The sequence below is a fragment of the Lethenteron reissneri genome, chromosome 68 (assembly GCF_015708825.2).
Source record: "Lethenteron reissneri isolate LAM-NWPU_2019-01 chromosome 68, ASM1570882v1, whole genome shotgun sequence".
Classification (NCBI taxonomy): Eukaryota; Metazoa; Chordata; class Hyperoartia; order Petromyzontiformes; family Petromyzontidae; genus Lethenteron; species Lethenteron reissneri.
Window position 1 is genome coordinate 7304377 of NC_083846.1, and position 13849 is coordinate 7318225.

The 13849-nt window shown below is 54.5% G+C and overlaps 1 protein-coding gene across 6 annotated transcripts in view; it reads right to left on the reverse strand.

Annotated features, from left to right (window-relative positions):
• NADSYN1 (NAD synthetase 1) overlaps positions 1–13849 on the reverse strand; it is an 80765-nt gene that overhangs the window by 47835 nt on the left and 19081 nt on the right. For all 6 annotated transcript variants that reach the window (XR_009757245.1, XR_009757244.1, XR_009757243.1 and 3 more), the window contains 8 exons: positions 12496–12549; positions 11697–11786; positions 8966–9017; positions 8232–8320; positions 7852–7969; positions 1598–1729; positions 1342–1416; positions 1077–1201 (listed from right to left, as the gene is read on the reverse strand). Coding sequence is in view for 2 of the 6 variants with exons in the window: in XM_061578910.1 (XP_061434894.1) it covers positions 1077–1201; positions 1342–1416; positions 1598–1729; positions 7852–7969; positions 8232–8320; positions 8966–9017; positions 11697–11786; positions 12496–12549 (735 nt within the window). In the remaining 4 variants the exon portion in view is untranslated. The remainder of the gene's footprint in view (positions 1–1076; positions 1202–1341; positions 1417–1597; positions 1730–7851; positions 7970–8231; positions 8321–8965; positions 9018–11696; positions 11787–12495; positions 12550–13849) is intronic.

Consider the following 13849-nt stretch of genomic DNA (forward strand, 5'->3'; position numbering starts at 1 on the left):
CTGATGGATGTAAGCGTGGGAGGCTGATGGATGTAAGCGTGGGGGGCTGATGGATGTAAGCGTGGGGGGCTGATGGATGGAAGCATGGGGGGTTGATGGATGGAAGCGTGGGGGGCTGATGGATGTAAGCGTGGGAGGCTGATGGATGTAAGCGTGGGGGGCTGATGGATGTAAGCGTGGGGGGCTGATGGATGTAAGCGTGGGGGGTTGATGGATGGAAGCGTGGGGGGCTGATGGATGAAAGCGTGGGGGGCTGATTGATGTAAGCGTGGGGGGCTGATGGATGGAAGCGTGGGGGGCTGATGGATGAAAGCGTGGGGGGCTGATTGATGTAAGCGTGGGGGGCTGATGGATGTAAGCGTGGGGGGTTGATGGATGGAAGCGTGGGGGGCTGATGGATGTAAGCGTGGGGGGCTGATGGATGTAAGCGTAGGGGGCTGATGGATGTAAGCATGGGGGGCTGATGGATGGAAGCGTGTGGGGCTGATGGATGTAAGCGTGGGGGGCTGATGGATGTAAGCGTGGGGGGCTGATGGATGGAAGCGTGTGGGGCTGATGGATGTAAGCGTGGGGGGCTGATGGATGGAAGCATGGGGGGTTGATGGATGGAAGCGTGGGGGGCTGATGGATGTAAGCGTGGGGGGCTGATGGATGTAAGCATGGGGGGCTGATGGATGTAAGCGTGGGGGGCTGATGGATGTAAGCGTGGGGGGCTGATGGATGGAAGCGTGGGGGGTTGATGGATGGAAGCGTGGGGGGCTGATGGATGTAAGCGTGGGGGGCTGATGGATGGAAGCGTGGGGGGCTGATGGATGAAAGCGTGGGGGGTTGATGGATGGATGGCAGCGTGGGGGGCTGATGGATGTAAGTGTGGGGGGCTGATGGATGTAAGCGTGGGGGGCTGATGGATGTAAGCGTGGGGGGCTGATGGATGTAAGCATGGGGGGTTGATGGATGGAAGCGTGGGGGGCTGATGGATGTAAGCATGGGGGGCTGATGGATGGAAGGAAGGGGGGCTGATGGATGTAAGCGTGGGGCTGCTCAGGCCTCAGAGGAGGCTTCGGAGTAGGCCTCACCTGATCTCCTCCTCCGCCGAGTGGTAGCACCACTCGAGGTAGGGGCTGGGGGTCACCGTGAGGTCATCGTGCGAAGAGAGCGCAAAGGGGACGCGGACGCGCGGGTAGCGCCCGCTCCGCGCCGCCTGCACAAAAATACAAAAGGTTCCTCCACCACCGCCACCGCCGCCCGTCCAACCGTAGCCTCGGCACACGGCAGCGGGGGAGGGGAGGGGGGAGAAGCGGTGTCGGTGAGGGCGGTCGGCGCCGCTGCTGCGCTACTCACAGCCAGGTTCCTGGAGGACCTCTCCCCGCGGTAGCTGCGAACGTCCTCCAGGTCCACGGTGGCCGTGATCACCTCCTGCGCTCCCGGGTGCGCACAAGTACGCATGCACGCACACACACACGCGTATGCACGCACACATGCACACATGCACACACGCAAGCACGGGTCCCCGTGAAGCCCACACGCTGCTGGGGTGGTGGGTGGGTGGTGGGCGGTAGGCACCGGGTGGTGGGTGGTGGTGAGTAGCGCCGCTCACCGTATCGTCGAGTGAGAACTGTGATCCCTGCGCCAGCAGCCTCCCGTTGACGGCGATCATGGCACAGCCGTCGTAGTAGAGGCGGTCTCCATCGCAGCCTTTCTGGTTGGAGAAGACGTAGACGCCACCGCTCTGCACGCACGGGCACAAGTCCACTCTGTTCTGTCGCCCAACGAGGCTGCTTCTTGTTGATGTGGTTGTTGATGTGATTGTTGATGTGGTTGTAGTTTTTGTGGTTGTTGTTGTGGTTGTTGATGTGGTTGTTGTTGTGGTTTTTGTGGTTGTCGTGGTTGTTGTAGTTTCTGTGATTGTTGTTGTGGTTTTTGTCGATGTTTTTGTGGTTGTTGATGTGGTTGTTGTTGTAATTGTTGTGGTTTTTGTGGTTGTTGTTGTGGTTGTTGTTCTAATCACCAGCGAAACGTCACCAGCTACTTGAATCGTAATCGCTGTTGTGGGTTTAACTTTCCAACACACGGCAACCGGTTAGTGCTGGAGTGGTAACGAATTGCCCACGTGTTGTTTACGTCTCAAGCCCCTTGCTGATAATTATTGGCTGCGCCATCGGGTAGTGGCGAGTTTAACAACACATTCATATTTATGCCATCTAACCCACCAAAAAAACCCCTTATGGATTACTAGCTTGTTTGCCCGTCCAAGGACGGGTGTATATTGCAGTAAATCAGACAAATTAAATAGAAAAATTGTTCAACTCATGATAATTAATAAGGGGAGGTTGCCCTATGTGGAGTGACGTCACCCGCTCATGATGATTGGGGAGGGGTGCGGCATGTGGAGTGACGTCACCCGCTCATGATTATTAATGAGGGGAGGGGTGCGGCATGTGGAGTGACGTCACCCGCTCATGATTATTAATGAGAGGAGAATGCGGCATGTGGAGTGATGCAGTAAATCTGAAATATTCAACAGAAAAATTTATCAGCTCATGATTACAGTGGCAGTGCCTTTGTATAATATTGTGGTGAATCTGTGGTGAGTCTGTGGTGTGAGTCTGTGGTGAGTCTGTGGTGTGAGTCTGTGGTGTGAGTCTGTGGTGAGTCTGTGGTGTGAGTCTGTGGTGTGAGTCTGTGGTGTGAGTCTGTGGTGTGAGTCTGTGTGGTGAGTCTGTGGTGATTCTGTGGTGTGAATCTGTGGTGAGTCTGTGGTGTGAGTGTGTGGTGAGTCTGTGGTGTGAGTCTGTGGTGCGAGTCTGTGTGGTGAATCTGTGGTGTGAGTCTGTGGTGTGAGTCTGTGGTGTGAGTCTGTGGTGAGTCTGTGGTGAGTCTGTGTGGTGAGTCTGTGTGGTGAGTCTGTGGTGTGAGTCTGTGGTGTGAGTCTGTGTGGTGAGTCTGTGGTGTGAGTCTGTGGTGTGAGTCTGTGGTGTGAGTCTGTGGTGAGTCTGTGGTGTGAGTCTGTGGTGTGAGTCTGTGGTGAGTCTGTGGTGTGAGTCTGTGGTGAGTCTGTGGTGTGAATCTGTGGTGTGAGTATGTGGTGAGTCTGTGGTGTCTGTGGTGTGAGTCTGTGGTGAGTCTGTGGTGTGAGTCTGTGGTGAGTCTGTGGTGTGAGTCTGTGGTGAGTCTGTGGTGAGTCTGTGGTGTGAGTCTGTGGTGCAAGTCTGTGGTGCGAGTCTGTGATTATTCTGTGGTGAGTCTGTGGTGTGAGTCTGTGGTGTGAGTCTGTGGTGAGTCTGTGTGGTGAGTCTGTGGTGTGAGTCTGTGGTGTGAGTCTGTGGTGTGAGTCTGTATGGTGAATCTGTGGTGTGAGTCTGTGGTGAGTCTGTGGTGAGTCTGTGGTGAGTCTGTGGTGTGAGTCTGTGGTGTGAGTCTGTGGTGTGAGTCTATGGTGAGTCTGTGGTGTGAGTCTGTGGTGAGTCTGTGTGGTGAGTCTGTGGTGTGAGTCTGTGGTGTGAGTCTGTATGGTGAATCTGTGGTGTGAGTCTATGGTGAGTCTGTGGTGAGTCTGTGGTGTGAGTCTGTGGTGTGAGTCTATGGTGAGTCTGTGGTGTGAGTCTGTGGTGAGTCTGTGGTGAGTCTGTGGTGTGAGTCTATGGTGAGTCTGTAGTGTGAGTCCGTGGTGTGAGTCTGTGGTGAGTCTGTGTGGTGAGTCTGTGGTGTGAGTCTGTGGTGTGAGTCTGTATGGTGAATCTGTGGTGTGAGTCCGTGGTGTGAGTCTGTGGTGAGTCTGTGTGGTGAGTCTGTGGTGTGAGTCTGTGGTGAGTCTGTGGTGAGTCTGTGGTGTGAGTCTGTGGTGTGAGTCTGTGGTGTGAGTCTGTGGTGAGTCTGTGGTGTGAGTCTGTGGTGAGTCTGTGGTGTGAGTCTGTGTGGTGAGTTTGTGGTGTGAGTCTGTGTGGTGAATCTGTGGTGTGAGTCTGTGGTGAGTCTGTGGTGAGTCTGTGGTGAGTCTGTGGTGAGTCTGTGGTGAGTCTGTGTGGTGAGTCTGTGGTGAGTCTGTGGTGAGTCTGTGGTGTGAGTCTGTGGTGAGTCTGTGGTGTGAGTCTGTGGTGTGAGTCTGTGGTGTGAGTCTGTGGTGAGTCTGTGGTGTGAGTCTGTGGTGTGAGTCTGTGTGGTGAGTCTGTGGTGTGAGTCTGTGTGGTGAGTCTGTGGTGTGAGTCTGTATGGTGAATCTGTGGTGTGAGTCCGTGGTGTGAGTCTGTGGTGAGTCTGTGTGGTGAGTCTGTGGTGTCTGTGGTGTGAGTCTGTGGTGAGTCTGTGGTGTGAGTCTGTGGTGCAAGTCTGTGGTGCGAGTCTGTGATTATTCTGTGGTGAGTCTGTGGTGTGAGTCTGTGGTGTGAGTCTGTGGTGAGTCTGTGTGGTGAGTCTGTGGTGTGAGTCTGTGGTGTGAGTCTGTGGTGTGAGTCTGTATGGTGAATCTGTGGTGTGAGTCTGTGGTGAGTCTGTGGTGAGTCTGTGGTGAGTCTGTGGTGTGAGTCTGTGGTGTGAGTCTGTGGTGTGAGTCTATGGTGAGTCTGTGGTGTGAGTCTGTGGTGAGTCTGTGTGGTGAGTCTGTGGTGTGAGTCTGTGGTGTGAGTCTGTATGGTGAATCTGTGGTGTGAGTCTATGGTGAGTCTGTGGTGAGTCTGTGGTGTGAGTCTGTGGTGTGAGTCTATGGTGAGTCTGTGGTGTGAGTCTGTGGTGAGTCTGTGGTGAGTCTGTGGTGTGAGTCTATGGTGAGTCTGTAGTGTGAGTCCGTGGTGTGAGTCTGTGGTGAGTCTGTGTGGTGAGTCTGTGGTGTGAGTCTGTGGTGTGAGTCTGTATGGTGAATCTGTGGTGTGAGTCCGTGGTGTGAGTCTGTGGTGAGTCTGTGTGGTGAGTCTGTGGTGTGAGTCTGTGGTGAGTCTGTGGTGAGTCTGTGGTGTGAGTCTGTGGTGTGAGTCTGTGGTGTGAGTCTGTGGTGAGTCTGTGGTGTGAGTCTGTGGTGAGTCTGTGGTGTGAGTCTGTGTGGTGAGTTTGTGGTGTGAGTCTGTGTGGTGAATCTGTGGTGTGAGTCTGTGGTGAGTCTGTGGTGAATCTGTGGTGAGTCTGTGGTGAGTCTGTGGTGAGTCTGTGTGGTGAGTCTGTGGTGAGTCTGTGGTGAGTCTGTGGTGTGAGTCTGTGGTGAGTCTGTGGTGTGAGTCTGTGGTGTGAGTCTGTGGTGTGAGTCTGTGGTGAGTCTGTGGTGTGAGTCTGTGGTGTGAGTCTGTGTGGTGAGTCTGTGGTGTGAGTCTGTGTGGTGAGTCTGTGGTGTGAGTCTGTATGGTGAATCTGTGGTGTGAGTCCGTGGTGTGAGTCTGTGGTGAGTCTGTGTGGTGAGTCTGTGGTGTGAGTCTGTGGTGAGTCTGTGGTGAGTCTGTGGTGTGAGTCTGTGGTGAGTCTGTGGTGTGAGTCTGTGGTGTGAGTCTGTGGTGAGTCTGTGTGGTGAGTTTGTGGTGCGAGTCTGTGTGGTGAATCTGTGGTGTGAGTCTGTGGTGAGTATGTGGTGAGTCTGTGGTGAATCTGTGGTGAGTCTGTGGTGAGTCTGTGGTGAGTCTGTGTGGTGAGTCTGTGGTGAGTCTGTGGTGAGTCTGTGGTGTGAGTCTGTGGTGAGTCTGTGGTGTGAGTCTGTGGTGTGAGTCTGTGTGGTGAGTCTGTGGTGTGAGTCTGTGTGATGAGTCTGTGGTGTGAGTCTGTGGTGAGTCTTTGGTGAGTCTGTGGTGTGAGTCTGTGTGGTGAGTCTGTGGTGTGAGTCTGTGGTGAGTCTGTGGTGAATCTGTGGTGTGAGTCTGTGGTGAGTCTGTGGTGTGAGTCTGTGTGGTGAGTCTGTGGTGTGAGTCTATGGTGAGTCTGTGGTGTGAGTCCGTGGTGTGAGTCTGTGGTGAGTCTGTGTGGTGAGTCTGTGGTGTGAGTCTGTGGTGTGAGTCTGTATGGTGAATCTGTGGTGTGAGTCCGTGGTGTGAGTCTGTGGTGAGTCTGTGTGGTGAGTCTGTGGTGTGAGTCTGTGGTGAGTCTGTGGTGAGTCTGTGGTGAGTCTGTGGTGTGAGTCTGTGGTGTGAGTCTGTGGTGTGAGTCTGTGGTGAGTCTGTGGTGTGAGTCTGTGGTGAGTCTGTGGTGTGAGTCTGTGTGGTGAGTTTGTGGTGTGAGTCTGTGTGGTGAATCTGTGGTGTGAGTCTGTGGTGAGTATGTGGTGAGTCTGTGGTGAATCTGTGGTGAGTCTGTGGTGAGTCTGTGTGGTGAGTCTGTGGTGAGTCTGTGGTGAGTCTGTGGTGTGAGTCTGTGGTGTGAGTCTATGTGGTGAGTCTGTGGTGTGAGTCTGTGGTGTGAGTCTGTGTGGTGAGTCTGTGGTGTGAGTCTGTGGTGAGTCTGTGGTGAGTCTGTGGTGTGAGTCTGTGTGGTGAGTCTGTGGTGTGAGTCTGTGGTGAGTCTGTGGTGAATCTGTGGTGTGAGTCTGTGGTGAGTCTGTGGTGTGAGTCTGTGGTGTGAGTCTGTGGTGTGAGTCTGTGGTGAGTCTGTGGTGCAAGTCTGTGGTGCGAGTCTGTGATTATTCTGTGGTGAGTCTGTGGTGAGTCTGTGGTGAGTCTGTGGTGTGAGTCTGTGGTGTGAGTCTGTGGTGTGAGTCTGTGGTGAGTCTGTGTTGAGTCTGTGTTGAGTCTGTGGTGTGAGTCTGTGGTGAGTCTGTGGTGAGTCTGTGGTGTGAGTCTGTGGTGAGTCTGTGGTGAGTCTGTGGTGTGAGTCTGTGGTGTGAGTCTGTGGTGTGAGTCTGTGGTGTGAGTCTGTGGTGTGAGTCTGAGGTGAGTCTGTGGTGTGAGTCTGTGGTGTGAGTACGTGGTGTGAGCCTGTGGTGAGTCTGTGGTGTGAGTCTGTGGTGAGTCTGTGGTGTGAGTCTGTGGTGTGAGTCTGTAGTGAGTCTGTGGTGAGTCTGTGGTGTGAGTCTGTGGTGTGAGTCTGTGGTGTGAGCCTGTGGTGTGAGTCTATGGTGAGTCTGTGGTGTGAGTCTGTGGTGAGTCTGTGGTGTGAGTCTGAGGTGAGTCTGTGGTGAGTCTGTGGTGAGTCTGTGGTGGGTCTGTGGTGTGAGTCTGAGGTGAGTCTGTGGTGTGAGTCTGTGGTGAGTCTGTGGTGAGTCTCTGGTGTGAGTCTGAGGTGAGTCTGTGTGGTGAGTCTGTGGTGAGTCTGTGGTGTGAGTCTGTGGTGAGTCTGTGGTGTGAGTCTGTGGTGAGTCTGTGGTGAGTCTGTGGTGTGAGTCTGTGGTGTGAGTCTGTGGTGTGAGTCTGTGGTGAGTCTGTGGTGTGAGTCTGTGGTGTGAGTCTGTGGTGAGTCTGTGGTGTGAGTCTGTGGTGTGAGTCTGTGCTGTGGTGAGTCTGTGGTGTGAGTCTGTGGTGAGAGTCTGTGGTGAGTCTGTGGTGAGTCTGTGGTGAGTCTGTGGTGTGAGTCTGGGGTGTGAGTCTGTGGTGAGTCTGTGGTGAGTCTGTGGTGAGTCTGTGGTGTGAGTCTGTGGTGAGTCTGTGGTGTGAGTCTGTGGTGTGAGTCTGTGGTGAGTCTGTGGTGAATCTGTGGTGAGTCTGTGGTGTGAGTCTGTGGTGAGTCTGTGGTGAGTCTGTGGTGTGAGTCTGTGGTGAGAGTCTGTGGTGAGTCTGTGGTGTGAGTCTGGGGTGTGAGTCTGTGGTGATTCTGTGGTGAGTCTGTGGTGTGAGTCTGTGGTGAGTCTGTGGTCTGAGTCTGGGGTGTGAGTCTGTGGTGAGTCTCTGGAGAGTCTGTGGTGTGAGTTTGTGGTGAGTCTGTGGTGAGTCTGTGGTGTGAGTCTGCCACCTTGGTGGTGGCCGACCTCACGAGGTCGACTCGCACGTGAGCCTTGCGCAGCTCGTGGTGGCTACCGGAGCCGTTGGTGAAGATCTCCACCCCGTCCAGACCCATAGCCACGTGGGGGCTGCAGCACGCACACAGCAACAATACCACCACAACCAAAATCACCACCACAACTCCCACCACCACCAACACCGCTACCACCACCACAACCGCAACCACCACCACCGCCACCACCACAACCACCAATACCACCACCACCGATACTACCACCACCACCAATACCGCCACCACCAATACCGCCACCACCAATACCGCCACTACCACCACCGCCACCACCGCCACAACCACTGATAACGCGCCCCCCCTCTCCTTTGTTTTGCTACCTGTGGGGGGCCCAGAGCTCCTCGCAGCTCTCGCTGCCGATGCAGGTGTCCAGCGTGGCGAGCACGGCGTCACCCAGCGGCACCGTCACCTGGCGCGGTCAACCCCCACAGCCGCCGGCACCTATCGTCACCGGCGGGCCCAGCCTCCAGACTCTCGCTCAAGAGGCTCAACAGGCGGAGGGGGGGGGGCGATGTCGCTTCTGCTGCTGCTGCTACTGCGGCGACTGTGTGATCCCAATCGAGTGGTTCCGCAGTTGATTTGTCAGCATTGTTGGGGGATGTGGTTTTGGCCGATAGCAAGTTGCGCTGTGCGTGTTTGGTGTGTGTGTGGTGTGTGTGGTGTGTGTGCAGTGTGTGTAGTGTGTGGTGTGTGTGGTGTGTAGTGTGTGTGGTATGTGTGTGTGTGGTGTGTGTGTGTGGGTTTAGCTATGGGGAGGAGGGAAACTGGACAAGCCGTAGGGAGGGAACCCCATGCTGAACAGGGGGAGAACAGACAAACTCCACTCATTCAGTCGCTCACTCACATACACTCACTCACATACACTCACACTCTCGCTCTCTCACTCACCGCTAGTGTCCCCATGAGCGTCACCGTGAGTGTCACTGTGAGTGTCACCGCTAGCGTCACGTCTAGCGTCACACAGGCAGTGACACACAAACACGACAGCAGCACTCAAGTACCGAGGTAGGCGCAGCAGACGACAATGCTGGCGCCCCGCCCATCCATGGGTTACCTGCTCAGTTATCTCCTGGATGATGCGTGGCAGATAATGATCCTCCACCTCCCTGCATGAACCACAGCGGTGCACACACAGTGTCACTAACCACTCACACCACAGTGTCACTAACCACTCACACCACAGTGTTACTCACCACTCACACCACAGTGTCACTCACCACTCACACCACAGTGTCACTCACCACTCACCACTCACAGTGTCACTAACCACTCCCACCACAGTGTCACTCACCACTCACACCACAGTGTCACTCACCACTCCCACCACAGTGTCACTCACCACTCACACCACAGTGTCACTCACCACTCACACCACAGTGTCACTCACCACTCACACCACAGTGTCACTCACCACTCACACCACAGTGTCACTCACCACTCACACCACAGTGTCACTCACCACTCACACCACAGTGTCACTCACCACTCACAGTGTCACTCACCACTCACACCACAGTGTCACTAACCACTCACACCACAGTGTCACTCACCACTCACACCACAGTGTCACTCACCACTCACACCACAGTGTCACTCACCACTCACACCACAGTGTCACTCACCACTCACACCACAGTGTCACTAACCACTCACACCACAGTGTCACTCACCACTCACAGTGTCACTCACCACTCACACCACAGTGTCACTAACCACTCACACCACAGTGTCACTCACCACTCACAGTGTCACTAACCACTCACACCACAGTGTCACTCACCACTCACACCACAGTGTCACTCACCACTCACAGTGTCACTCACCACTCACACCACAGTGTCACTAACCACTCACACCACAGTGTCACTCACCACTCATAGTGTCACTAACCACTCACACCACAGTGTCACTCACCACTCACACCACAGTGTCACTCACCACTCACAGTATCACTAACCACTCACACCACAGTGTCACTCACCACTCACACCACAGTGTCACTCACCACTCACACCACAGTGTCACTCACCACTCACACCACAGTGTCACTAACCACTCACACCACAGTGTCACTCACCACTCACACCACAGTGTCACTCACCACTCACAGTGTCACTAACCACTCACACCACAGTGTCACTAACCGCTCACCACTGACACCACAGTGTCACTCACCACTCAGACCACAGTGTCACTCACCACTCACACCACAGTGTCACTAACCACTCACACCACAGTGTCACTCACCACTCACACCACAGTGTCACTCACCACTCACACCACAGTGTCACTCACCACTCACACCACAGTGTCACTCACCACTCACACCACAGTGTCACTCATCCACTCACACCACAGTGTCACTCACCACTCACCACTCACACCACAGTGTCACTCACCACTCACACCAGTGTCACTAACCACTCACCACTCACAGTGTCACTCACCACTCACAGTGTCACTAACCACTCACACCACAGTGTCACTCACCACTCACACCACAGTGTCACTCACCACTCACACCACAGTGTCACTCACCACTCACCACTCACAGTGTCATTCACCACTCACACCACAGTGTCACTCACCACTCACACCACAGTGTCACTCACCACTCACACCACAGTGTCACTCACCACTCACACCACAGTGTCACTAACCACTCACACCACAGTGTCACTCACCACTCACAGTGTCACTAACCACTCACACCACAGTGTCACTCACCACTCACACCACAGTGTCACTCACCACTCACACCACAGTGTCACTCACCACTCACACCACAGTGTCACTCACCACTCACACCACAGTGTCACTCACCACTCACACCACAGTGTCACTAACCACTCACACCACAGTGTCACTAACCACTCACACCACAGTGTCACTCACCACTCACAGTGTCACTCACCACTCACAGTGTCACTCACCACTCACACCACAGTGTCACTCACCACTCACAGTGTCACTCACCACTCACAGTGTCACTCACCACTCACACCACAGTGTCACTCACCACTCACAGTGTCACTAACCACTCACCACTCACAGTGTCACTCACCACTCACACCACAGTGTCACTCACCACTCACACCACAGTGTCACTCACCACTCACACCACAGTGTCACTCACCACTCACAGTGTCACTCACCACTCACAGTGTCACTCACCACTCACACCACAGTGTCACTAACCACTCAGTGTCACTAACCACTCACACCACAGTGTCACTCACCACTCACACCACAGTGTCACTCACCACTCAGTGTCACTCACCACTCACACCACAGTGTCACTCACCACTCACACCACAGTGTCACTCACCACTCACACCACAGTGTCACTCACCACTCACACCACAGTGTCACTCACCACTCACACCACAGTGTCACTCACCACTCACACCACAGTGTCACTAACCACTCAGTGTCACTCACCACTCACACCACAGTGTCACTCACCACTCACACCACAGTGTCACTCACCACTCACAGTGTCACTAACCACTCACCACTCACAGTGTCACTCACCACTCACACCACAGTGTCACTCACCACTCACACCACAGTGTCACTCACCACTCACACCACAGTGTCACTCACCACTCACACCACAGTGTCACTCACCACTCACACCACAGTGTCACTCACCACTCACATCACTCCCTCACACAACATCACCATCGTTGCTGATGACGACGGTGATGGTGATGTTGCTGACTATGATGATGATGCTAATGATGATGGTGACGACGACAATGTTGCGAGTCGGCACGGCTCACCGCTCGCGAGCCCACGGAGTGAACCAGCGCAGCTCGCGGTAGTTGCCGTGGTTGCACAGCACCATCTTGGGTCGGATCAGCAGGATCCTCCTGCGTGGCGGTGAGAGGCAGAGACAGGCACGGGCAGCTACGTGGCAACCCGAGTTCAACTCCAGCTGAAGATTAATTAATTCATCACACATAGTCATCAAAGCACGCTAACTGCTGGACTACCCTCCCCACACACGGGCTCACACACGCACTCACACCCGAACACACATGGACTCACACGGGCCCACACACGCGGACTCACGCCCGCACACACGCGGACTCACACCCACACACACATGGACTCACACGCCCACACACGCGGACTCACACACACGGACTCACCCAGACTCACACATACACATACACGGACTCACACACGCACAAGAAAAGACAAAGATCCCCCGTATAGCCTTAACAGACTTAGGGCAAGTGCTGTTAGCGAGCACCTATGAAGGCCAACGCGGCACACGAGGGGGTGGGTGGCCAACACCACGCCCGGCCGCCTTTGTCTCCCTAGTGGTGATGTTTACACACCACACCAGGTACTCATTTGAGGCTGAGTCGACCTAGGGGAGGCCCAGGACCGGTTCAGATAATCGTCACCGGTGATGGCCGTGAGCGGGAATTGAACTTGGGACGCTTCGTTCGTAGCGCAGCCCGCTAACCGCGACACTACTGCTCCCCACTCACACACGCACACACACGGACTCACACACGGACTCACACACGACCCACACACGGACTCACACATGCACACGCGTGGCCTCACCGGTTAAGGAAGATGACGCGGCAGTTGTAGCGCACGTTCTTGTGCATCACCGGCCTGGGAATGTGGATAAGGCAGAAACTCAGCACACAACTCCCTACAGCACGACTCTGCGGGTACACAACTCGCGTGCATGTGTGTACGTGCGTGTGGGTCCGACCGTGTGTGTGCATGTGCGTGCGTGAGTGTGCATGTATGTGCGTGTGCGTACGTGTGTGTGTGGCACAAGCGTCGTGGTGACGTCACCGCCACTTAGTGGCGAATGGCGGTTGTTGTTGTGTGTACGTGCGTGTGGGTGCGTCCATGTGTATGCGTGTGCGTGCGTGAGCGTGCATGTATGTATGTGTGTCCCGTCACGCTCCCAGTCTACCACAACGCGACGTCGGAGGTGACCCAACAATCCATTAAGAATCCACTTCCTTTTGCCGAGGACGTTCCAGGGAAAATACGACAGTCCCTCGGTTTACGATGCCATCGATTAACGATGTTTCAATGAACGATCTGCCTACCCGTAGGGTCCCCTCCCGATCGTCTTTATTAAGAGATAAATGTTTCGAATAAATTCTGTTTCACGATATCACACGGAGCCGCAAATTTCGGCCAATCGGAGCGCTCCCTCGGTGGAGACTCAGCAGCCCTCGGACAAATTAGAAACATGCCCCTTTCATGAGCGTTTTGAGAGCGACTGGCTGCAAAGCTTGTCAATATTTTATGTTGATGTCTCTTGAATACTTCGTATGTTTTTTACTTAACATCGCCTTGCCAGGTACGCTGAGGAGTGGCTTGCGGAGCCTCAATTGGTTTCAGGAGAGGGCGATCCTGCACAGATGCCATATTATCTGTCCGGCTGCTACAGCAGAGGTGTAGGGAATTCCAAAAGGACCTACACCTCTGCTTCATTGATCTGGTCAAGGCCTATGATACCATCAATCGGCTGGGCTCTGGGTTGTTCTTGGTGCTTTCGGAGTCCCTGACTCTGCTCATAATTATTAAGGACCGTCATGATGATGGCAGGCCCGGGTAAAACTATGTGGCCAGGAGTCGGAGCCATTTCCTGTTAACCTTGGGGTGGGACAGGGATGTCCTCTGGCTCCCACATTATTTAACATCTATTTCAACCACGTAGTTCGGGAAACCTTTGATGGGTGTACTGGAGGAATTTCGATCTGGTACAGATACATTGGGAGGCTGATCGATACCTGGGTGCAGTTAAGGGATGGCTCCCTATTGGTCAACCATGTTATGTACGCCCATGATCTGGTAATTGCTGCTCACTCAGAGGAGGAGTTGGAGGCGCTGCTGCTGAACCTGGAGCGTCGCACTAAGAGATGGGGCCTCACCATCAGCCCCGCCAAAC